Source organism: Strix uralensis, chromosome Z (assembly GCF_047716275.1).
Source record: "Strix uralensis isolate ZFMK-TIS-50842 chromosome Z, bStrUra1, whole genome shotgun sequence".
NCBI lineage: Eukaryota > Metazoa > Chordata > Aves > Strigiformes > Strigidae > Strix > Strix uralensis.
The window spans coordinates 67492981-67517734 of record NC_134012.1 but is presented as its reverse complement, the minus strand read 5'-3'; the positions used below and the strand labels follow the sequence as shown (position 1 = coordinate 67517734).

The window sequence follows — 24754 nt, the reverse complement described above, 5'->3', positions numbered from 1 at the left end:
TATTTTCTGTATTTCCACAATTTTCACAACAGAATGAACAACAGTCGAAAAGATATTAGAGATATTTATAGATGTACTTAACAGAGATGCAACCACAGACCAATAAAACCTCTTTTACAAAGGGGTCTGCCCAGCTAGTGTGTCGCAACTTGCAACTCTTTTTCCACTTCATAGACGATGATGACAATTTGATGTTATATACAGTTTTTCAATTGTGTGAACCTTAAATATTACACCTAGAAAAGCTCTGTTCTCTTTTCATAGCAAACATATTCTGAAACTCAGATGTAGTTTGACAGAGTGGACATAAGGGGGAACATCTTCAACCACTAAACAAGAAAGTTGAGATACCATATCCACAAAGATGAATACTGGGTGTTTTTCACCTTTGCAATGTAAACAATGACTAATGGAGTGATTTGCAGTGTAATTTCAGTAATGGAGACAAGACTGAAGTACTGTCATTCAAATTCAGTTCCAAAGTATAATACATTATGTGTCTGCCTCAGACTGCATTCTGGGAAAATATATATATATCTATATCATCAGCCCTTATGTAAAACTTGAATATTGAAAATATTACCTGATTTAAGTACGTCAGGCACTTTTCTAGACACCAAAGGCAGCAGATGCAGGCTTTAAGCATACAGCGAGCACAAGCATTTTCCTAGGAAAGCACAAAATGTGGGAAAACAAAGAGTAAAAACAACAGATCTTAAGAAAACAACATTCCTTTGTGTTTCACTAACTGATACTCAGCTTGGTAACTTAAGCAGCCCCTCTCAGTCCCACCCTCCTTTAAAGACCCAGTATTCCAAAACAAGACTTCCAGTCTCCTATCAGATTAAATTAGCTGTAAACACATCAGGCCATGAATTTCAGTAACAAAACAGAATATTTATCTTACTTTTCCTTTGAGTTGTGTATGAATATACATAAGAATCATTCGTGGTATCTTCACTAGTGTGATAATGAAAGACCCCTTTGCTACTGTTCCTAGGTGGTAACAAACAAGGCGATTAACAGATGCCAGAATAGGAGTAAATGGCAAATTCCTTTTCTCCCTGTTGAAAAACAGAAAAAGAATAGAATGATCAGTATGTATGTAATATCATCTAAAAGTGCTACAAATTCTCAATAAAATAACATGCGAAAGAAGTGTATTATTCTTATATTAGCTTGCAGGGTATATTGTTCTCTCCACACTGACAGTCTGTGCAAGTTACAGTTTTGGCTCTAATGCAGTAATAGGAATAGGATAAGGAATGACTTAAGGGTAGTCTTCCTAGCAGTTGGCTGCATTACCCCTATTGCCAACTAGCAGTTTCTATAAAATTCAAAACCTTCCTAAAAGCATTAGAAACAATGCTAATATTTTTTCATATTAGCTAATATTTTTTGAACTACTGATAAACTTGCCTTCTCCTTCTTTCTTGTTCTGTTGGAGGTCTTTGTGGAGACTTTGGCGAGGATATTACTATTTTTATTTATTAGGTAAATTCTTCTCAGATGTTTTGCATTTCTGATTTAGCTATTATATGCTCAAGGAACCAAGTATTAAGCCTTAAAACAAGCTATTTTATTGCAACATGGCTAGAATATTTTTAATCTGTCAGATGAATACTCACTTTCACAGTTTTGAGGCAATTCCCTCTGCAAGTTTTTATTTGTATTTCCTACCAAGGAAGCCACTTCTACTTCTCTCTCAAAGAACAGTTCTATTCAACATTTGAAGAATGACTTTTCTTCTTTATTAGAAATATGAGCATAATAATAAGCATCTTAAAGGAATAAGTGCTAACATTCCAAACATAAAATACCTCCCCAGCTTGGCAGAAAGCTACTTTCATGTGAGTTTCATTCAAAAAAGATAAAAAAGTAGAGTCTTGTCAGAATGTGTATGTAAATGATGACTCTAACAAGACCCTAAGTAATCTTGTGTAAGAAAGATTAATGAAGCACTGTAAATAATTTAAAGGGCACAGTGAGTGAGTATGTGCACACTTTGGAGTCATCGTTCTTCTGTGTCATTGTGTAGTAATAACTTCCCCAACTGGTACCCAGAACCTACAGTTTATTAAATGTTATCGGAGCACTGTTTTGGTTACCCCTGTCGTCTTGTTGGTTTCGGCTGTTTGGATTTGGTTACAAATTAAAGTTTATTCAAGTTTATTATCTGTGTGAAGGCCCTTTGGTATACCTCCATAACAATAAACAGCAAACCAGATTATTTTAGGACTTGATATGATTTTAAAAGAGTCAATACAATTCAACTGCTCTCCAGCTTTCACAATGGAAGCACTTATTCTCCCAAAAAGCTCTGTCCCCCATTACTTCTGCTAATTCCACTTCTAGTAGAGCTAAGTTGTTCTTACCTTGTAAAATAGTATGTCACAACAGCCCCTGCTACTGTCATCTGCTGACAAGCTAGGATAAACTCGCTGATCCAGATAAGTCCCACTGCATGGTACCACCACATGTATTTCAAAGGACCTACCATCTGAAATTCAACAAATCCTTCTTCATTTGGGACAGGACTACCTAGAAATAAATGAGGGTAAAAAAGGAAATGGTGCTTAACATCAACTCAGAAAGAAGGAAGCATATGGTATTAGCAGTTCATAACTGTCTACAGCAGAACCCCTCTAGCTTCTACTAATAGTTCTAAATGTCATGTTTAGGAAAACTGTTGATAGGAAAGATACAGCTTTTGAGACAATCAGGATAATGGCTACTGAAAAAGCACTAAAACCAAAATTCTGAGCATACTCAAACTCCTGCAACACTTCTTCTAATTTTTAGCCACACAGTGAAAATTTCAAAATCTAACCACCATCAAGTAGCAAAAAATTCTTATAATTAAACATAATAGAAGACTGCTTCAATCGTTCTTAATTTCAGTCTCCTGGTCTGTTGAAATTATTCATACAGTGAGAATCAATATTAAACTTCATAGCTCCTTACACCTAGATGTCAACATTAACAATCGCTTTTGTCTTCCTTATGGTAAGTCTTTGTGCAAGTATTTCAACAATATTTGTAGCTTTACAGGTATTTACAGACATAAGGAGCTGCTTTAGAGATTCTAAACATACGATTTTATACATTCAGAAACCCACTACCTAATCTGAATAGCAATATCATATATTGAGACCGATAGCACATCAGAACTCTCCTAGGATAAGCTCTATTTCAATGTGTTAACTCACATTGAAATGTTTCATCTACAAGTTACATGAACAGCTGATGAGATTCAGAAAAATACTGAAAGTAACATCACATGTACAAAATTTTGAAACCATTGTTTTGACTTAGCTATGTTTTTACACTTACATAAAAAGTATTTTCTTATGAATAAATCGAACTATTGAAATAATTTTGGTTTTAGTGGACAAGCTTTTAATAAGTGTAGGCTTCTTCTCATACACAGATAATGTACACTTTTTCAGTTCTCCTGGTTTGGACTGAAAAGATCTGGCCCTATTTACACAAAGATTTTGTTTAACTAGTATCAGTGAAGATAACGAGTGCATATAAAGTTAAAAGCATAAATTAGTATTTGCTGAATCATGGCCAGTTGAAGAATTCTGTCATTAAAATATAGTATCAGCCTAAATTCTGCAACCCTGTGCTGTGGTCTTTAACTCACAGAGTGAAGCATGGGACTGAGACTCAACTCACTTTCAGAGGCAAATATTTTCTGCACATAGCACAGCATGTAATGAAAACTAAAAACTGCAACAGTAATGAGAACAAGAACACATGAATTCTACTACCTCCATCCCTCGCTAAGAATTCAGGCTATGAAATAAAAAATACTTACCTTGTATTATCCTGCAATAGCTCTGTAACCTGAAACACTGCTACTTATCAGTAAATAAGAAATTCCAAAATTCTAAGGTTTTAATAACTAATGATAGTCTCCATTGCCTACAACTTACTGCAAAATAACACAGACACCTCCCATTTTAAAAAGCAGTTGCTAGGTTTCTCTGCTGAACTAAGATTTGAACCTATAGGATTGATTAACTCTAGGAAGCTCCTGTCAGACCCTGAACACAAACCACGCTCTCATCTTCTACACTCTACACTGCAGGCAGAAATGGAGAGTACATTGGTTGCTCTCAGAATACAGTGTACAAACAGCAGAAAAATCTCCCTAACAACCCTAGAAAATGATGGAATAATACTGGACACTGAAGTTATGAACAAATGAAAACTACTTCCAGTATAATTTACGTTTTGGGAGACAGCAATTGTGTACAAGAGCGCCTTCATTAATACGTCTTCATCTGTGTGAGTACTGGCTACAATACAACACTTTATAAGATTAGCTGCAAGATTAGGCTGGTTTTAACCTGTTTGTGTAAAATTAGAGGGAATTACTTGAAAAATTGTTATAGCAGTCTTACTAACAGAGTCTTGTAGTTTGCAACATGCCAACTTGCAATCAAATCAAGAAGCCAGCCTAAGGCAGAAAGTAACATACTGGGAATGCAGACTCAAACGCACAACAACTTTCTTGAAACAAGCGTTTTGAAGTCACTGAAGCAGACAGGAACAGAAGCACAATATGTTGGGTTTTTTTCTAGAGGTTCCCACGTGCTTTTTAACCAACTCAGCCTGAAACCATACAGAAACGAAGTGGAATTTATTTAAAATAAGCCTGATAGCTGCTTACCTGTAGTACCAAGGAAAAGCAGGACTGTGATCCAGTATATCCAGAAGAGGATAAGCACAAAGAATGTCCAAAATGGCTGGAAGACTAGCAGCGGCAGGTGAATGAAGACCTTGCCAGCCACGTGGAACAAGGCAATGGTGAGAGCTACTCGTTTGCGCATAATTAACATTATCAGGAACAAGATGACCTAGAGGGTTAAGTTTCCAAATCACGTTTTAGAGAACTGAAAAATAAGCAAGCTATCATTTTGCACAGCTAGGATATTTAAACACAGCAAATTTAACACATGCTCTATCTGTAAACTCACAAGATCAATGTAAAACTTCTATCAGCTTCTTCTGGTGATAAATTATTTTTCAAATTCTACTTATGGCGAATTCCAATCTCATAATTATGTATTTGCAATCATCATCAGCCTCAGTGTGATGAGATCAGACCAGATGCTATCCTCAATTATGTTTTAGATACCAATGAAATCAGCAAGATTTAACAAAGAATACAATTTAACATTCACATTTGAGCATGGTGTGGTGGTCTTGTCATATAAGTTTGTCAAACATTGTCAATTTTTAGTAGTAAAGCCAGTGACTCCAAAACAAACAGCAAGGCCTAAAGAAGACAACTTGTTTCAGTAATCAGTATTTCACAGTGATCCTTCTCTAAATGGAAAAAGTTTGGGAACAACCGACTTCAGAAGTAAGAATGATCTAAGGACTTTCAAATAAACTGAAATCACTAAGTACCTCTGAACTACATACCTAAGAAAAATCTCCTAAGTAAAACTGGATTGGGAGTCCAATATTGTACCTATTCTTGGAAGTCCCTATGGACATTTTACAGTAGAGGAGAGTAGCTGCAGGGTTAGGAACTCTCTTCTGACTCAAAATCAGGTAATAGAGAAAAATGCCTGGAATAAATAAATAAAGAAATAGATAAAATCACTGCAACAGAGGTTGCAGTAGAAATAAACTCTTCAAAAATGTGTGCACCATAAACCTTTTGCCTGAATAAAAAAAATAGAGACCACCAGGAAGACAGAACAAGAAAGTAATATAGTCATTAGCAAAGCATACCGTGAAGACTGTAGCTGAAATGGCATAGATCAGGAGAGCCTGAAGATTGTCTTTGGCTATTTGAGTCTGAACAGCACTGGCAGATATTCGTCCCTTAGCATACAGCCACCACAGGACTCCTGTACCACCTATGTTTAGAGGAAAAAAAAAAAAAGGATAAATGAAACATGCTCATTGTATGTGACACAGTCATGCTACCTAGTACCAAAGAAACTAAACAGTTTCTTCTTTTTAAGTCTAGTCTGGTACAGAATACTCAAGGGCACTGATGCTTAACCCAACAGGAACTTCTGAAGAGACAGAAGTGCTTAGTTCTCCTCTGTTGCCCTCTTCTCAAGTGGATATAATATTTTCACAGTCTCACCCCACTACGACCACTTAAGAGACTTACAGCTCTTTGACTCTGTCTTAGAGTGAAGTGAATGGAAGGACTAGTTCATGGGAAGCCCTAACAGCTTCCATTAGACAAGCAATAGAAGAACAGAGGCACCTTTGGATTAGGATACAAAATAACAAGAAGAACAAAAGGAGGAGTTTACAGCTCCTGGGAAGACTAATCAAGAAGAGAAGGAACAGCTCTGATGTTGAAAACAGCACCTCAGGTTAATGACACATAGCTACACCTGCATCAGACAATGTCTTTTGGGCACTGGAAAAAACATTGGTGAAAGGCACAAGAGGCCAATATAATGTGAGGTAATGTCCTCTAACCCCTGTTACAAATCCTAGCCTTATGGCCAGAATATCATTCTCCTATTCTAGCTACCTTTCCAAGGTAAACTTTTCTTATACAGGACTCCAGTGTCTCAGGGAGATAACCTCTCCCCTCTGACACATTTTTTTTTTCACTTTTGAGTACCCTTCTCTGTTCTTTTGTTATTTCTGCATCAGATGCATGAGCTTATCTAGAGATCACAAGTCTTTGCTGAAGGTCTAAAATGGAGGATGCTCTTTTGGAGTCTCCTAAACAAACAGTGAATACAGAACAAGCTGTATGTCTCACAAATGACATGTTCTTATTCTGTCTGTGTAATGGATGCAATTTTTTAGAACATAACAACAGATGGCAATAAGTCATTCAATTCTTTCACTCATAATCGCTCAGCTTCCAAAGAGTATAAATGGAAAAAAAAAATCTATTTTTTTCCTTTTCTGTGGTCATGGATCCTAAGACTAGTAACCAAAAAACCCAAGTGATCCTGAAAAAACAGATGGTCTGCTCATTTTTCCCCATCCCTTGCAGTCCTGAATTCCAAGAATTAAATTGCTAGTGCTTCCTAATTTGATTATTCTATTTTTGTTCCTTCCCTACAGTCATCTGCCCCTACATTTTAGCTTAGCTACTGAGTATCAATAATAGAAAACTTTAGTTTTACAAATGTAAAAGTTAATGTGATAAAGTAAGGCTGTTTTCATGCAAGCTACATCATTTTGGATGAGAAAATCTCTAGCCATTCCCAAGACGGCATGGCTGGTTGCATTTCATACATGACCTAGGTCATGCAGGACTTTTGAGTCATATGGAAATACAAGGATTTGATAAGAAATGCTATAAAAGCACCTTCGCTTCCTCTCCTCAAGAACAGGTTTTAGATACACCTACAGAGCTACTCAGAGGACTGAAGGGGCTGATGAACATGTCAGGGTTTTATGGGCACATCTACATCTTAGTGTTCCCTGAGGCTGCATAAACAATAGTTGCTCTTTGATTCCTGCATGCTTGAGCACACTCAGCGAGTGGGTGTGCCGTCAGACACACCCAGACTAGCTGCCTCACTGACATGTTTGGAAGGCAGGTTAAGAAGCAGGCAACATTTAGGGCTGTGCTACTAGTACTGTGAGGAATATCCCATATTGCCTATGTGGACTCTAGTGAGATAGGCTGACAGGAAGCTTGCCAGCCAAGCAGGGTGTGCAGCAAATCTCTAGGGAGCAATGTACTCTCTGGGAGAGGACTGCAGTTACAAAGGTGGCATTTTTGACATATATCTTGCAAGGGACTCAAAGGAAAGCTGAAGGGAAATGCATGGTCCAAGATCTATTCAGGATGTGGCTGGCCTGAGGACATGCAGCACAAAGATTACAACTGGGCACTCAGAAACTGGGAGACAAACAAGACTTACCAAGTGATCCCAGAATGACAAGAATTGTTAAAATCCAGACAAGTACTCTTGAAATGTACCTGATTATAACCATCAAAATCATGGACAACACTGCAAAAGACAACAAATAAAATAAGCAGAGCAATTATTTCAAGTAGAAATAGCCTTCCTTACTCTCCCACTGCACTAAGATAACTGCCTTCCAACTGAAATTTTAGACAGATTTCTGAGGCTTACAAACTCACTGCACAGACAGTTAAGGAAATTAGGCACCTCTACAACTTCTGCTTTGATACTGTTGATTAAAACAAAGAGAGCATAAATACATTTACATGGTACATTAAATACAAGACATAATGAATACACACAGACAGAGATGTATTTAGACAATGACAAAACCGACAGCAAGACATGACAGTACTCCGAGTCTGGCACACCTCCTGAGGACCAGAGCAGAATTTGCACTCAAATACACTTGTCAAACAAGTGCAGATAATATGATGTCTGTGTATTCCAAAATGTAATGCCAGTAAAAAGTAAAAAACCTGTTATTTTCAACATTCAAAATGAGTTCTTTAACAAGCTTTGTTCACATCATTCCACTGCCATTCAGGAACTTCATATTAACAAGTCTTCTACAATCCCAGCCAACTAAGGTTTAGTGAGTGTATGTATGTAAGTGCATGCACATATTTTTGCATATACATATTTGTGTACAGCAGTTACGTGAGAGCCACTGGCACCTGGCTTTCTGAATCACACAATCTGACCCATTGTTTAAAAATAAATTCTGTTTAACTATGAAGGTATGAAAAATATTTTTAAAATAAACTGTATGTAAAACTCTGTAGTAACTTCTGACACTATCTAAACAGTAGCACTGCTAATCAGGCACTAGCTTTCAGATTCTTAACAGTCATTATCTAATACTGCAAGTGTCAAGATAGAACAATAAACAGCTTTCCAGTCATAGTTGAAAAGATACTCAATGGTCTTTTGAGGTTTTGGGTTTTTTTAAATGGTATCTAGCATACTTTTTTTTTTTTTTTTTCCCAAACCACAAAGGCAGACTGAAAACAAAGGACTTCTTTATCTGGTACAGCTTTGCAGTGTTTCTTTCTAAACCACACACTGCTCAGACACATGGCTAATATCTGGAGCCTCCCATTTTAGGATTTCAGATTTTATACCCGGTAGGAGTAAAACAGACTCATTAGGAAAGTAATTTATGTGGGTGAGTAACGTTCCACCTTAATTCACAAGACTTTGTTAAAACAGCACTTCAGTCTAGTGCAATGTGTCACTCTATAGGCCAGAGGCATCTCACAACTGCAGAAACGATTCAGCACCTCCATATTGCTGGGAATTTGCCACTCTTCAGACAAGGCTGAGATTTTCAAAGGCCTGAAGTTTTTAATTTTGGGGGATGGGGAACAAGGAGGTAACATACAACAAATGGGCACCTGTTTCTTGTTTTCCCTCTGAAAGTTCTCATATCCCTGCACAAGTATGTTAAATGAAACAAAATAAACCCCCTACATTCTAGAAAAGTGTGCTGTTGTGTATTTCTCACACTGTCCTTTTTATCTGGAAAGGGTTTATTTGGACTTGGATTGGCAGAAGATGAATACTAGAAATGGGAAAGAGGAATATGATAATAAAAATTAGAATGGGGATGCTCTGTTAACTATACCAAAACTAATGCTGGCTAATGAACAGCCACACATCCTCTATCTTATAATCAGTGGAAGAGGAAAAAAACCAGGAATGCATATATATATTGCTTCTGAATAAGTTATCCATCTGTCAAATGAAATTTTAAAAAAGCATTCTGAACCATTTTCTAAGGGCTCATGCTATCATACATGTTTTTTGCTTATATTGTGGTTAGAGGGTGTTAACAATCTCCTAATGCAATACTAAGAAATAGCTAGTAATGAGAAAAACAATTACCTAGTGATAACAAGCAAAGTCCCATTATAATCTCTTTGCTGGTCATAACTCCACTAATCAGCCTGTGTAAGACACTACTGTCACTGACAAAGGTGATCAGGGCCTCTGCAAACTTGGCATAGCAGGAAATGTTCACAGGAGCACAGCGATGGAAGAATGGAATAGGTGCACTGGTGACACAAGAAAAAAAAAATCAGAAAAAAAATTACTCCTACTTAATATAAATGCCACATCAACACACAAATGAAAGGTGAATAGATGCAACCATTCCACCCTCATAACATCATAACCAGAAACCATGTATTGAATGCACAAGTGCTGCTGGAATGAGGATGATCGTAATGGGAAGTGATGCAGTTCTTACAAGTAACCCTGTGAGGCTGGAGTGCACAATCCAACAGGAAATTATTACCCTCCCACCCTTAAACGACAAGGCTCAGAAAAAACATATTCCTAGTACCACTTAAACATCTCTCATTCAAGTGTCAGGTGGTAAACCAGCAGTTTTCACTTAAGTTTGAATGGAATATTGGCCCATATTTGCAGCAAAAGAAATCCCAGAATGACAATACTCTTCTTGAAAGCACACATTTTATGCTACAAGACTTACAACCGCTGCCAAGCAAAACCAGTGTATTTATTCTTAGTCTTTCCCCATATTAAACTTGCCCGTGTATTAAAGATTACAATCACAGTGTTTACTTTTATTAACTTGTTCAAAATTATGGACTACATTCTTTGCAAAACATGCAAAGATGCCTCTATTGTTTAATTATTCCTGAACTGGTTTGGAAGCATCCTGCCAAAAAATACTGATGCTATGCATTAAACTCTGCAGAGTGCTCTGCAGAACCTGTTATCAGGACCATCAGAGGAAGATACAAGAGCAAAAAGTTCACTTTAAAAGTGGGTACTTTTGTTTTCCAAGTGTTTCCCATTAAGTAGCTGCTTTTCTTGCTCATAAACTATGTCAGACCTCAAAGTGGCCTATTATATCTTTTGATCAATCTCCCCAATTACACTTCAGATACAAGTTCCATGAATTACATGTTCCTTCCTGTAATTGGATCCAATTAAAAAGAAATGTTATTTCATATTAAGTCAGTCTCTTCTTCTAAACTCTGTATTTGTTTCACCCTGCCCAATCTTCCTTACTTAAAAGATTTCAGTGGACTGTAGCACATAATCTTTTGCAGTTTCCCCATTTCAGTAACGACATATAAATGAGCCATTTGCTGTACTCAGTAACTATTTGTTAAGCCCATGCATTTCTAAAATTCTAACCATAATTTTAAGCATGCAGTGAGTAAAGCAGCTGCCTTAGGCACATCCTTTCTATGAATTGTTTTTGGGGAAAAAAAAGACAACATGCTGTGTGTAATTATTCTGTACAGAATTTGGAAGAAATTATGATCACCTGCCATACCTGGCTTTTTAGCAGATCCTAGGTTTTTCTTTGAAGTGACTGACAATTGTAAATTATGTGGTTTTAAACTTACTGTGCTGAGTGGGTAAATGTATTTAGGGATGCTCATCACGTAGACATACACAAGTCTATGGGACTGGAGGGGATACACCCAAGGGTGCTGAAGGAGCTGGCTGGGGTGCTCGCCAAGCCGCTTTCCATCATTTACCAGCAGTCCTGGCTGACCGGGCAGGTCCCAAAAGATTGGAAATTGGCCAATGTGACGCCCATCTATAAGAAGGGTCGGAAGGATGATCTGGGAAATTACAGGCCTGTCAGCTTGACTTCGGTGCCTGGGAAGCTGATGGAGTAGCTCATCCTGAGTACCATCACACAACACATGCGGGACAACCAGATGATCAGGCCCAGTCAGCATGGGTTTATGCAAGGCAGGTCCTGCTTGACAAACCTGATCTCCTTCTACGACAGGGCGACCTGCTGATTGGATGAGAGAAAGGCTGTGGATGTTGTCTACCTCGACTTCAGTAAGGCCTTTGACACCGTTTCCCACAGCATTCTCCTGCTGAAACTGGCTGCTCGAGGCTTGGACGAGCGCACGCTTTGCTGGGTAAAAAACTGGCTGGATGGCCGGGCCCAAAGAGTTGTGGTGAACGGAGTTAAATCCAGTTGGCGGCCAGTCGTGAGTGTGTCCCCCAGGGCTCGGTTTTGGGGCCACTCCTGTTTAACATCTTTCTTGTTGATCTAGATGAGGGGATCGAGTGCACCCTCAGTAAGTTTGCAGGTGACACCAAGTTGGGTGGGAGTGTTGATCGGCTCAAGGGTAGGGAGGCTCTGCAGAGAGACCTGGACAGGCTGGAGGGATGGGCTCAGGCCAACTGGAGGAGTTTCAATAAGGCCAAATGCCGGGTGCTGCACTTGGGCCACAACAAGCCCCAGCAGCGCTACAGGCTTGGGGAGGAGTGGCTGGAGAGCTGCCAGTCAGAGAGGGACCTGGGGGTGTTGACTGACAGCCAGCTGAACATGAGCCAGCAGTGTGCCCAGGTGGCCAAGAAGGCAAATGGCATCCTGGCTTGTATCAGCAATAGCATGGCCAGCAGGGACAGGGAAGTGATCTTACCCCTGTACTCGGCACTGGTGAGGCCGCACCTCGATTCCTGTGTTCGGTTTTGGGCCCGTCACTACAAAAAGGACATTGAATTACTCGAGCGTGTCCAAAGAAGGGCAACGAAGCTGGTGAAGGGTCTGGAGCACATGTCGTACGAGGAGCGGCTGAGGGAACTGGGGTTGTTTAGTCTGGAGAAGAGGAGGCTGAGGGGAGACCTCATCACCCTCTACAACTACCTGAAAGGAGGTTGCAGAGAGCTGGGGATGAGTCTCTTTAACCAAGTAACAAGTGATAGGACAAGAGGTAATGGCCTCAAGTTGCACCAGGGAAGGTTTAGACTGGATATTAGGAAGCATTTCTTTACAGAACGGGTTGTTAGGCGTTGGAATGGGCTGCCCAGGGCAGTGGTGGAGTCCCCATCCCTGGAGGTGTTTAAGAGTCGGGTTGACATAGCGCTGAGGGATATGGTGTAGTTGGGAACGGTCAGTGTGAGGTTAATGGTTGGACTAGGTGATCTTCAAGGTCTTTTCCAACCTAGATGATTCTGTGATGGTCTACTTTTGGGTAGTGATGAAGACAGCAGTTAAGCCCAGCAAGGTAATTGTGAATTAGTCATAGTTGTTAGAAACCAAATTAAACCCATAATGATGGCTGCCCTATTTAAGAGGTTGCCCATGTATCCACTCAGCCTCTTACAACATAGCCTGTTTCGGAATATGCAGCATACTGCAGTTCACTATATGCAGTAATACTAGAAAAGACAGAAATTTGAGAGGTTTATTTAATTGTTAACTGCTTCAAATTTGCAGAAAGCCTAGAGAATTTAGAAGTTGTCAATATCAATAACAAAGCTCAAGTTTTGAGCTTAGAGTAGGCAAAGGACTGTCATTCCTGTATCCACATACAAAACCACCCATTTTGAAAGGGGAACTAATGAGATTAAAATACTGTTCCAAAATACATCCCAACAGGAAAACATGCTTTTTGCGTACCAGAGTTTATATTACTCATCTAACATCCCTTATACTATAGCAATTTCACTACACATTTTACCTGTTTTCATGTGCAATAATTAATTTCTAACTTTGTTTTAATTAATAAAAAAAATTAGGTTAGTGGTTCCTACAAGCTTTCTTGAGTAAATGGGACTTCTGAGAATCCACCTTTTGAGATCTGCTGTTGTTCCAGTGGTTCTGACTGAATGAGTAGGCAAGGAAAGGTGTCTTGTTTAATAAAAAATACAGTAACAGATCTATTCTCCATGAGCTGTGCTATTTTATATGGCCTCTTGATTATAACTTGGTATATTACATACTGAAATGGAATTACAATGTTTCTGAGAATAACAACATGATGCTTAATCATGAACAAGAGCGAGTAAAGTTCAAGCCAGCAGATGGTGGTGTTAAAAATTGTATTTTTAAAGCAATATTCAAATGAAGTTAAGAGACCCATTTGACTGTTCAAGTATTAGATTTCAGAGAAGAGCTTTTTCCTCTCACTGCTACACCTGGGCATATACAACAATCTGTGTGGGGAAAGCCTGGTCAGAATGTCACTGCTAGCTGGTCTTTACAACCTCTGCAGGGCAGCCCCTTGGCACAGTTCAGCACAGCTGGTTGATAAATAAATGCTGCAGGAAAAAGTTGGATACGTTTTCCTCCAGGGTCCTCTTAAACAGCTAAGTCTTGCTGCACTGCTAGGCTGCACTGCTGTGTCAAAGTTGGATATAATGGCTAGAAGCTGAAGGATCAGAGTCCATTGAGGTGGAGCCTCAACCTGAAGGGTGTGAAGAAGCATGGTCATCAAACAGAAAACATCAAGGGACAGTCCTCACAGCATACACTACCTCCATCCCATGGACCTAATGGGAATTAGATGACAGTTCATACCTCTGACAGATCAAATCTGAGAACAGAAGTGTTAGGTAAGTTCTCCCTGAATGCCTCAGCCTACAGGGCGTTGGGTTTTCATTTGTTTGTCTCCACGGGTTTCCATTTCTCCTCCAAATTACACTAATTTACTCAAATAATTTAATGATAAAACCAGAGTGGTTTACAGATACAATATTGGCCTTTTTTGTCTTAGGGCATTAAGTTCAGACTTCAATCTCAAAAATATTCAAACATATTGTACATTTTATTCATATCAAATAAAAAAGGGGGAATACGCCACCTACACCATAGCTTTTCAAAAATAACTCGAGATAGTTTTCATGAGAAATTTACATAGTGTCATTAGAGCTCTGACACACTGTTCTATCCTTCTGTTTTCTTATTAAGCTATATTCATTCAGACTGAATGACATGGGAACACACAGTTGGAAAAGTCAGTGTAATTCTGGCAAAAACTAAGACTGACAAGCCTTTTCAGTATGCAAGCTGGCACTGAAATTTTCATTTGTTTTTGTTACAGCTATAACAGCTGGTTAGCTGTGTGGAATATTAATCTGCTGTGGCGAAAAGTAAAAAAAGTTAATATTCCAGCTGCTATTTATTGTCACTACAACCTCAAAAATGTTATTCATTGGAGAGGCTACCTTGCAAACAACACAGACTTAAAATCAGAGTTTTCAGAACTGACACAATTATAACATTTAATAAAATCATAACAAAAAACTGTGCATAGGAAAAGACTCTGCAGTTACAACCCACTACTTAATATGTTTGAGAAGCTAAACTTTGTGAAAACACAACAGGATTTTTCTTGAGTGGAATTACTGACAGAAGGGTGTACACTTCAAATAGATCACTTCTTTTCTCAGCAATGCTCATCTCCACAGTTCCAGCCAGCACAGCTAGCAAAATTTCTGGAGCTACAAACTTTTCTATCCTACTTCCCAAAAAGCAGTCTAATACAACATTTTAAACAATAAAAGTCAAATCGATCTGTTTATAAAATACAGCCCTCTTTTTGGTACTTGACCATACTTATATTATTCATTTGGGAACGGAAAGAATAAAAAATAAAGCAATTTGCTAGATCTGTCTGGGTGAGGTAAGGTACAAGAAGTTAACACTGCAGAGAGCTGTGTGTCAATATATTCCTTTTCCTCCCAAAGATCCAAAGTGCTCCTTAGTTGTCTCTGATCTGCATTGCTGACAGGCAGCTGGCTATAGGCTGAAAGGCAGTAAACCAGCTGATACTCAGCACAGTGTCAGTTACATGAGGTAGAAGAGAACTTGAAGATACCAGCTCAATACCATCAGTAACACATGCGTGGATAGTCTGAGGTTTTTAAGAGTTGCTTTTACAATCTTTTAAAAACCTGGCAATATTACACTAAAACATCCACCTGTAATACAGAATAAATCTGTGCTGCATATTTTCTAAAGAACTGCCATGAGCAAAACAAATCTCTGCTTCCTCCACCCCCAATCAGTTAAGATGTTAGTATTACCTCTCTGGAACAGGATATTTAGGACATAACTTGGCAGCCCTTAGGTCTGTAGTGTATTCTGATGGCTGTAGTTCATAGCTACACAGAGTGGATCCTGTTGAGAAGAAGAGAAAAAAAAAGACTGGTGGGGAAAAAAAAATAAAAATCAAATATTCCTATTCTTTGCAAATGTTATTAAAACTGATATAGGGTCCTGATGCTGCAGCTCCTCATGTTATTACCACAATGTTATGCTACAGTTCCTCCTGTAATGGAACAGTGAATCAAGCCCAGCACAGGCTTCAGTGTAACAGAATGACACTCTCCATCTAGCTTTGGGTCTTCCAACATTTGTGTATTCGAGTGGAAAAGGCTAATTTACAATGCAGTGTAAAAGAGAAGGACACAAAGTACTTTGAAGTCATGTTCCCCTGCTACTCCACCATGTTTTCTCTTGATCATTTTTAGGGCATGAATATTACATAAGACAATATTCATTGTAGAAAGAAAACATTTAAACTTTTTTTCGGGTTGGGTTTTTTTTTGTGTTTTGTGGTTTATAGACTTCAGGAACAAAGGAACCAAACTGCTGAAGTTAGAAAGTTGGCTGAAAAATAACACAAGCACTGCATCAGATGTCCAAAGCTTCTAACGAAGCTGAACTCTCTCCATAAACAAATCAGTACAGCACAATAAAGATTAAGTTGCCTACAACAAAATTCAAACATAATTTGAGGTTTGCGTAGTACCTGTCACTTGCCTAACAGAAGTACATTACCTAGACAGATCTTTTTCCATTTGTCTATAATCAAGATACTGAACATCTGAGCCAGTACTTCTAGGAATACAGCAACTGCAAAATCAGATTGGAGTAGCAGTCTCTCAGAAACTGCAGGAAGAGTTAAGAAACCCTCCAACAGTATAAACTGCTTATCGAAAAGTGAGTTTCTTCCCAGGTTTGTTGGTCAACAGATTGCTTACTCCCCAGTGCAAGGGCTCTGGATACATACCCTTTAGCGTTCTTTTTTCCCTACATAATAAATGAAGGACACTTTGATCATCCCTTTAACTATTCAGTTCTTTCCATTATGAAAGTCTCTCCAGTAGTACTTTGTAGCAGACAGTTCTACAAACTGGATCTGGATAATACATACAGATTTTTACCCATATTAAACCGAGGCTTTTGACAAACAGCCTTATCTTGGCCTGCATGACACCAAACAGAAGTATTATTTGCAGAAATTGTAGAATACGATTTGCAGAAATCTTGCCATTGCCACACTGCTACCTCTATGAAGAAACATCTTCTATTTACAGACTGAAAGAGAAGACAGAGAGCACCTAAGCAGGCTATCCCATGCAGTCTCTGGAACACTACTTAAATACCACTTCTACCAATTAGTTTTTTGGGGGCAGGTCCAAAACACCAAATACACCATTGAAGAAACTTAGATTTCCTGCAAAGAGAAGGTTATCAGGTAAAACATCTGAACTCCATTTTCAATTATGCTGTTTATATGAATCCTTATGCCTCTACTTGCTCATGTGGAAAATGGCATCAGATAAACAGACATCAGACAGAAACTACCTTCCTTACATTGTAGTTGTAAACACGGTATGTAAAAGTAATTATTATTCTTTTTGGACAATACATTCTATGCTGCTGCAAAATTTTTAAATCTATTCTTATAGATATGAAAACTTCTGCATCAAGTGCATTTACAAGCAACTCCAGAATTTGATGGATGAGCAGCAATAAAGTCACATGTTTATCTTAAAAACAGAAGGAAAAAGAAAACTGCAAATATTTACATTTATTTTATCTTGCTTTGAATATATCCCAAAAGCTAAATTATAAAGATGGCTGACAGTATATGAGCCAGCTGTGGGCCCCAGTGGCCAAGAAGGCCAACAGCATCTGAGATAGTGTGGCCAGCAGGACTAGGGAAGTGATATCCCCTGTACTCCGCACTGGTGAGGCCACACCCCAAATACTATTTTCAGTTTTGGGACCCTCACTACAAGAAAGACATTGAGGTGTTGGAGCATCTCCAAAGAAGGGCAACAAAGCTGGTGAAGGGTCTAGAGAATAAGTCCTGGGAGGAGCGGCTGAAGGAACTGGAGTTGTTTAGCCTGGAGAAAAGGAGGATGAGGGGAGACCTTACTGCTTTCCTTATTGCTCCACAGTTTAAGTATCTTATGTAGAGCCCTCTGCACCCAAATAAGCCTAAGGGACATGGCTGATCTGTGGATGCCCATGCTCTCTTGTGAGTTCTAGCAGTCTGGAAGTCTAGAGAAAAAGGGTAGGATTTGCTATGGCCAGGGAACGAGGTTTAAAGGCTCTCTGCACAAATGCATACCTGAAGACCTTCTCTTTGGATCACAAATGTAACCCAAGCAAAAGGAAATGCCAGATCCTGATTTGCACACAGGTCACAAGCCATACAAGTAGGACTTGTAGACTAGGATAACACAACAAACCCCTGGCTGTGGAGGAAACCGGAAACACCTTGCCAGTCCCTCTGGAACCCAACAGCAAGTTCCCTCCTGTCATGCAGTGGACAACTCTGGCTGCCATTATCATCTCTCGCCTGGGAACCGCTCTTGGGGCTTCTTTGGAGCTTTTCCCTTCAGCGGCCTACCTCGTATCACATGCTTCTTTAGACTTCCAGACAAGCAGAAAAATATTTTCATGGAGCTTGTAAGACAAGGGACATTAACCACTCCACATCTAAAGAAACTATCAGTCCAACAGATGAAATAATGCCCATGAGATTTATTTGTCCATTTGTCCTACATAATTAGGCAGAATAAATTTTTACTTTTCCCATTTCTTTTATTTTGAAAAACTTCCAACTTCTCCAATACTGTGTAGGAGAGTTTTACAAGCCAAATATGTGCTTGAGTAATCAAACTTAAGAAACTGTGGTAGCACCTGAGAAGGGTCTAGTAGGAAATGGGGCCAACACTCACAAAAAGGTGTTGGATTCATTAGCTCATCTCAAGTGCATCTATACCAATGCACGCAGTATGAGCAACAAACGGGGAGCTTGAAGCCATGATGCAGTATGAGAACTGTGACATAGTAGCTATAACAGAAACGTGGTGGGATGCCTCACACTACTGGAGTGCTGCAATTAATGGCTACAAGCTCTTCAGGAGGGATAGACGGGGAAGGAGAGGTGGTGGAGTGGCCCTGTACGTAAGAGAATGCTATGAGAGCTCAGAAATCAAGTATAGTGATAACGGGGTTGAGAGTGTTTGGATTAGGTTATGGATCAATAAAGCAGATCTTGCTGTGGGAGTCTGCTATAGACCTCCCAGCCAAAGCAGTGAGGTGGATGAAGCCTTATATGAACAGTTGGGAGAAATCTTGCAGTCACTTGCCATTGTTCTTGTGGGGGACTTTAACCTCCCGGGTGTCTGCTGGGATCACAACACAGCAGAGAGGAAACAATCCAGGAGGTTCCTGGAATGTGTGGAGGATAACTTCCTCACACAGCTGGTGAGTGAGCAGACCAGGGGAGGTGCCCTCCTGGACCTGCTTCTTGTGAACAGGGAAGAGCTTGTGGGGGAAGTAAAGGTTGGAGGCTGTCTAGGGTGCAGTGATCATGAGATGATTGAGTTTTCATTCCTTGGAGAAACAAAGAGAGGGGTTAGTAAAACTGCCACCTTAGACTTTCGGAGGGCAGACTTTGACCTGCTCAAAAGACTGATTAACAAAATCCCTTGGGAGGCTGCCCTGAAGGATATGGGAGTCCAGAAAGGCTGGACATACTTCAAGAGCAAAGTCTTAAAGGCACAGGAGCAGGCTGTTCCCACGTGCTGAAAAACAAGCAGGCGGGGAAGGAGACCGGCCTGGCTAAACAGGGACCTTTGGCTGGATCTCAAGAAGAAAAGGAGAATCTATGACCTTTGGAAAAGGGGCCAGGTCTCTCATGAAGACTATAAAGATGTAGTGAAGCTATGCAGGGAGAGCATTAGGAGAGCCAAAGCGCACCTAGAGCTCAACTTGGCTACAGCTGTTAAGGATAATAAAAAATGTTTCTATAAGTTTGTTAACAGCAAAAGGAGGATTAGGGAAAATCTCCATCCTTTATTGGATGCAGAGGCAAACATGGTAACTAAGGATGAGGAAAAGGCTGAGGTGGTCAACGCCTACTTTGCCTCAGTCTTTAGCAGTGGAACTGGCTGTTCCTGGACACCCAGCCTCATGAGCTGGGAGATGGGGAGGGGAAGCAGAATGAGGTCAGCACAATTAAAAAGGAGGTGGTCAGAGACCTGCTATAGCACTTGAATGTGCACAAATATGCGGGACCAGATGGGTTACACCCAAGGGTGCTGAAAGAGTTGGCAGATGTGTTCACCAAGCCGCTTTCCATGATTTACCTGAAGTCATGGCTAACTGGGGAGGTCCCACTGGACTGGAGGGTGGCAAATGTGACACCCATCTACAAGAGAGGCAGAAAGGAGGATCCGGAAGACTATAGACCTGTCAGTCTGACCTCGGTACCAGGGAAGGTCATGGAGCAGATCATCTTGAGTGCCATTACAAGTCATATAATGGACAACCAGGGGATCAGGCCTAGTCAGCATGGGTTTATGAAAGGCAGGTCCTGCCTGACAAACCTGATCTCCTTCTATGACAAGACGACCCGACTATTGGCTGAGGGAAAAGATGTGGATATTGTCTACCTGGATTTTCGAAAAGCATTCGACACAGTTCCCCATAGAATTCTCATAGAAAAACTGGCTGCTCATGGCCTGGATGAGCGAACGGTCTGCTGGGTCAAGCACTGGCTGGCTGGATGGTCCCAGAGAGTGGTGGTCAATGGAGTTAAATCCAGCTGGTGGCCAGTCACAAGTGGTGTTCCTCAGGGCTCGGTGTTGGGACCATTTCTGTTCAACATCTTTATTGATGATCTTGATAAGGACATAAGAGTGTGTCATCAGTAAGTTCGCAGATGACACCAAGTTAAGCGGGAGTGTCAATCTGCGAAAAGATAGGGAGGCTCTACAGAGAGACTTGGATAGATTGGATCGGTGGGCCAACGTTAACGGGATGAGCTTCAACAAGGCCAAGTGCCAGGTCCTGCACTTGGGCCACAACAACCCCATGCATTGCTACAGGCTTGGGGAGGTGTGGCCAGAGAGCTGTGTGGAAGAAAAGGATCTGGGGGTTCTAACTGACAAGCAGCTGAACACGAGCCAGCAGTGTGCCCAGGTGGCCAAGAAAGCCAACGGCATCCTGGCTTGTATTAGAAATAGTGTGACCAGCAGAAGTAGGGAGGTGATAGTCCCCCCATACTCTGCACTGGTGAGGCCACACCTGGACTACTGTGTCCAGTTTTGGGCACCTCAATACGAGAGAGATATCGAGGTGCTGGAGCGAGTGCAGAGGAGGACAATGAAGCTGGTGAAGGGTCTGGAGAACAAATCCTATGAGGAGCGATTGAAGGAGCTGGGACTGTTTAGTTTGAGGAGGAGAAGGCTGAGGGTAGATCTCATCACTCTCTACAGCTACCTGAAAGGACATCGTAGAGAGGTTGGTGCTGGTCTCTTCTCACAGGGAGAGAGAACAAGGGGGAACGTCTTTAAACTCCAACAGAGGAGGTTCAGACTGGACATTACGAAAAAAATTTTCACAGAAAGAGTGGTCAGACAGTGGAATAGGCTGCCCAGGGAGGTGGTGGAGTCCCCATCCCTGGATGTGTTTAAGGGTGGTTTAGATGAGATGCTGGGGGATATGGTGTAGGGGAGAACTTGTAGAGTAGGGCTGATGGTTGGACTCAATGATCCCAAGGGTCTTTTCCAACCTGAATGATTCTGTGATTCTGTGATACCTGGGATATCTTCAGTACCAGGAGCAGAACAATCACTTTAGGAACTTAAGAATATGTTCTGCTTAAGTTAGGCATGGCTCCAAGCAGCTCCACATACCCCTTTCCACAGGTACATGGCAAACCACAGCCTGAGAAACTAGAAGCCACAGTTTTGATAAGGAAATTTATATGATCTTCCATGTATGGTCTCACTGTTCTGAGTCTGACTGACAGTATGCATGTATTGTACACCTATGTGACATAACTGACTTCTAAAAGACCACATGATGAAGTAGATATTATAGTTTAAAAACTCAACATCTTATTACATTTTAAGCATTCTCTCCCCTTCTCAAGTGACATCTTATTCATCCATCAGTAACGTAAGACCTCCAACACAATAATCAAACCACAGGTAATCACAGATAGAGTGTGCAGAAATGTTAGCAGGAGACTGTTTAAATCACAACTACTGGCCTCTGTACTTTCAGTCCAGTGCTAATTCCTCTTGGGTTCTGGGTGTTTTATGAGTAAGTGTCACTAATTAAAACATAGCTAACATTATGAATACATGACTCACACATGATTATGCTTGACCAACCCACTCAATACAAGCTAGATATATTGACAGCTGGATATTGACCAAGGAGGAATTCACTGGTATTCAGGAAGGACAAGGCTCCCAGGCTCTCACAAGGCTTAAATTCTTAACACTTTTCTACTTTTCTCACTCCAGAGCTTGCCTCAAATCTATCTGTCAAACTCTATCAGCTCTAAACTGTTAATCTGAACCACATTACCAGTCCAAAGCTTCACACAGTGACACAGCTTGGTACACTACCAATAATTGCATATTATCTTAGCATATTATGGACTAGCAACATGGCATACAAAAGTGGAAGCTTAAGACACTGGCTCATGTATCTGTAGGGAATTCTGCTGCAAATTCCACAGCCAAAAATCACAGAACAGGCAGGATGCCAAGCACTACTTTCACAGAGTTAGTTACTATCCATTGCTGACTTCTGCGAGTAACAGAGTACAATGCTGCATGACCTCAGAAAAAGCGTGCCAATGGGCAGTAATAACAAGACCCTCTCTTCATGAACTCCTGTCAAGTGGAAGAAGGTTCAGGCCATCATGAAAGGAAATACACTGATGCTGACCAGACTTTCTTCATTCTTTGTCTGCTACATCTCATAACTGTAATTACTGAAAGGGAATGAAAGGGCTCAAATGAATTTCTAATAATTATTAAGACTAAACTGTAATGTGATGTATGAAAGCTTTGCTTGTGCTTTGCTTCATAGCTTTGCTTGTGTTTTGCTTCATCTGCTTCTCAAGGACTCCTGACTTCTTAACTGTTTCCTTAGGTCTCTTCGTCTGTTTAGGTAAGATTAAAACATTTGTTAGGCTCCCTACGTAAATCACTGATAGCAGACACAAGGCCTTCAATGGACACTTGGGCAACTCCTAGAATGAGATAAGGGGGGCTCTAACAAAGAGACACAGAGACCCTATTATAGGGAAACTGATTTTGCTGATTTAGGAGGGAGATACCTGGACTTCACTTCACAGCGGACGCTCTGGAAAGAGGGTCAACTAGCGAACACCATGAAGAAGACTGCTTACTTCTTCCCTTGACCACCAAAGACCCTCACCCTATTTTCACCACGCATGCTCGGACTATGGAAATGAATTCCGGGAACTCATCATCGTAAGACACCCCTTTCCAGGAAATCTAATGAATGTGTATGGTTTGTGTGTATGTAAACTGATGTCCCTTGCTAGTTCTGGGGAGCCCTTATGGTGGAGAATCCCCAGGGCGATGCCAGTGCCACTGATAAAGAATACCTGCTTAACAGTTACATTGGATTCTGGCTGTTGAGTGAATTTCTTTGTTTCATTACAGTCCATCTGCAACTATACTCAGAGCACAAGCACTAAGAATACATAAAGTTTAGACCTGTATAAACTTCCTATTTGCCTATGGGATTTTAGAACAACAAAAACATTCCAGAAGCAGATGAGTTCACATTTGATGCTTCATTTAGGAATGAAGTAGCATTTAGCTGTGCACAGATCAGCATCAGAGCTGGAAATGAGTGAGAAATCAAGAACTCCACTTCTTAGCAATTGATTTGAATACAGCCTGAAGTAGCAGTTAATGTGGAGGCATCAGAGGACTGCACAAACACACCTAAGCATTTCAGCTTTTTGCAAATGGTGTGGGAATAAAGCCAGAAAGCCAAACAAGGAGAGAGTTGAACCTTAACATCTAAACCTAATTTCTGGGCCCCAGTAGAGCCTAGAAAAATAGTGATGCCTTGAGATGAGTAAGAAGGCACAGACCACTTTGCAGTTAGGAATTCTCAGATTAATATGACAGATTTGTTCTCTCTGAAGAAAGTAAGCTTCATTCTCTAGATATATAAACTGGTGCCTTCCAGAAGCACAGTGTGTGTTTTAAAGGAAGGAAAGGACAGACTGTATATATCTAAACTTCTAGTTGTTGCAGAGCGACATACCATTACTTCTTTAAAAGAGTAAGCACCAGAGGGCAGGAGAAATTAAAGCTTGCTTTTATAAATAAACGTGGGACTGAAGTGAAAGTAAGCATTCTCCAGTGCCTGCGAGAATGTTCCAAGAAAAATCCAACACAAAACCCCATTACTTAGATGTTGAAATGTCTCCAGAATTGAAGACCACAAAGAGAACTACTGAGATAGGTAAGCAGTTGCTGTTACAACTAAACATACATAAAAAAACCCCACAATAAAAATCCTAGAGATTTTTATCCAGAATTCATATACATATATTTTGAGTTGTAATTAAAAACTCCAGACTATTCTCTTCTCTATCACTCATTCTTATGAACAGTACAGAAAGTTGAAAACAAATATTAATTTACCCATTCCTCTACTCTAATTTCTTCCAGTGCTAAATAAAATTAGCTACTCTGGAATCAAATTCAGAATTCACCTAGACCCTACCTTTCCCCTACTGTATCTTTAGCTCTCCACCACTTATACCTCAAGGATACCCTTGAGTACTAGCCTCCTATTAAATATCCAAACACTATTATTCTAACAGTTTATCTTTTGGTATCTAAAATATTCTCATGGTAGTTAAGTTTCGTAAATTAACCATAATTTGTGTGGGAAAAAATCTGGCTCTTTGACTGCTAGTAATGATATTTTTGACCTCTAGTTC

General features: G+C 40.2%; 1 protein-coding gene across 5 annotated transcripts in view; it reads right to left on the bottom strand.

The window, feature by feature from the left end:
• Positions 1-24754, bottom strand: part of SLC44A1 (solute carrier family 44 member 1) — a 76227-nt gene that overhangs the window by 13233 nt on the left and 38240 nt on the right. For all 5 annotated transcript variants that reach the window (XM_074856800.1, XM_074856801.1, XM_074856805.1 and 2 more), the window contains exons 5-12: positions 15741-15834; positions 9810-9979; positions 7878-7967; positions 5755-5882; positions 4682-4868; positions 2376-2541; positions 908-1064; positions 584-667 (exon numbers count right to left, since the gene is read on the bottom strand). In XM_074856800.1, the coding sequence (XP_074712901.1) occupies positions 584-667; positions 908-1064; positions 2376-2541; positions 4682-4868; positions 5755-5882; positions 7878-7967; positions 9810-9979; positions 15741-15834 (1076 nt within the window). The remainder of the gene's footprint in view (positions 1-583; positions 668-907; positions 1065-2375; positions 2542-4681; positions 4869-5754; positions 5883-7877; positions 7968-9809; positions 9980-15740; positions 15835-24754) is intronic.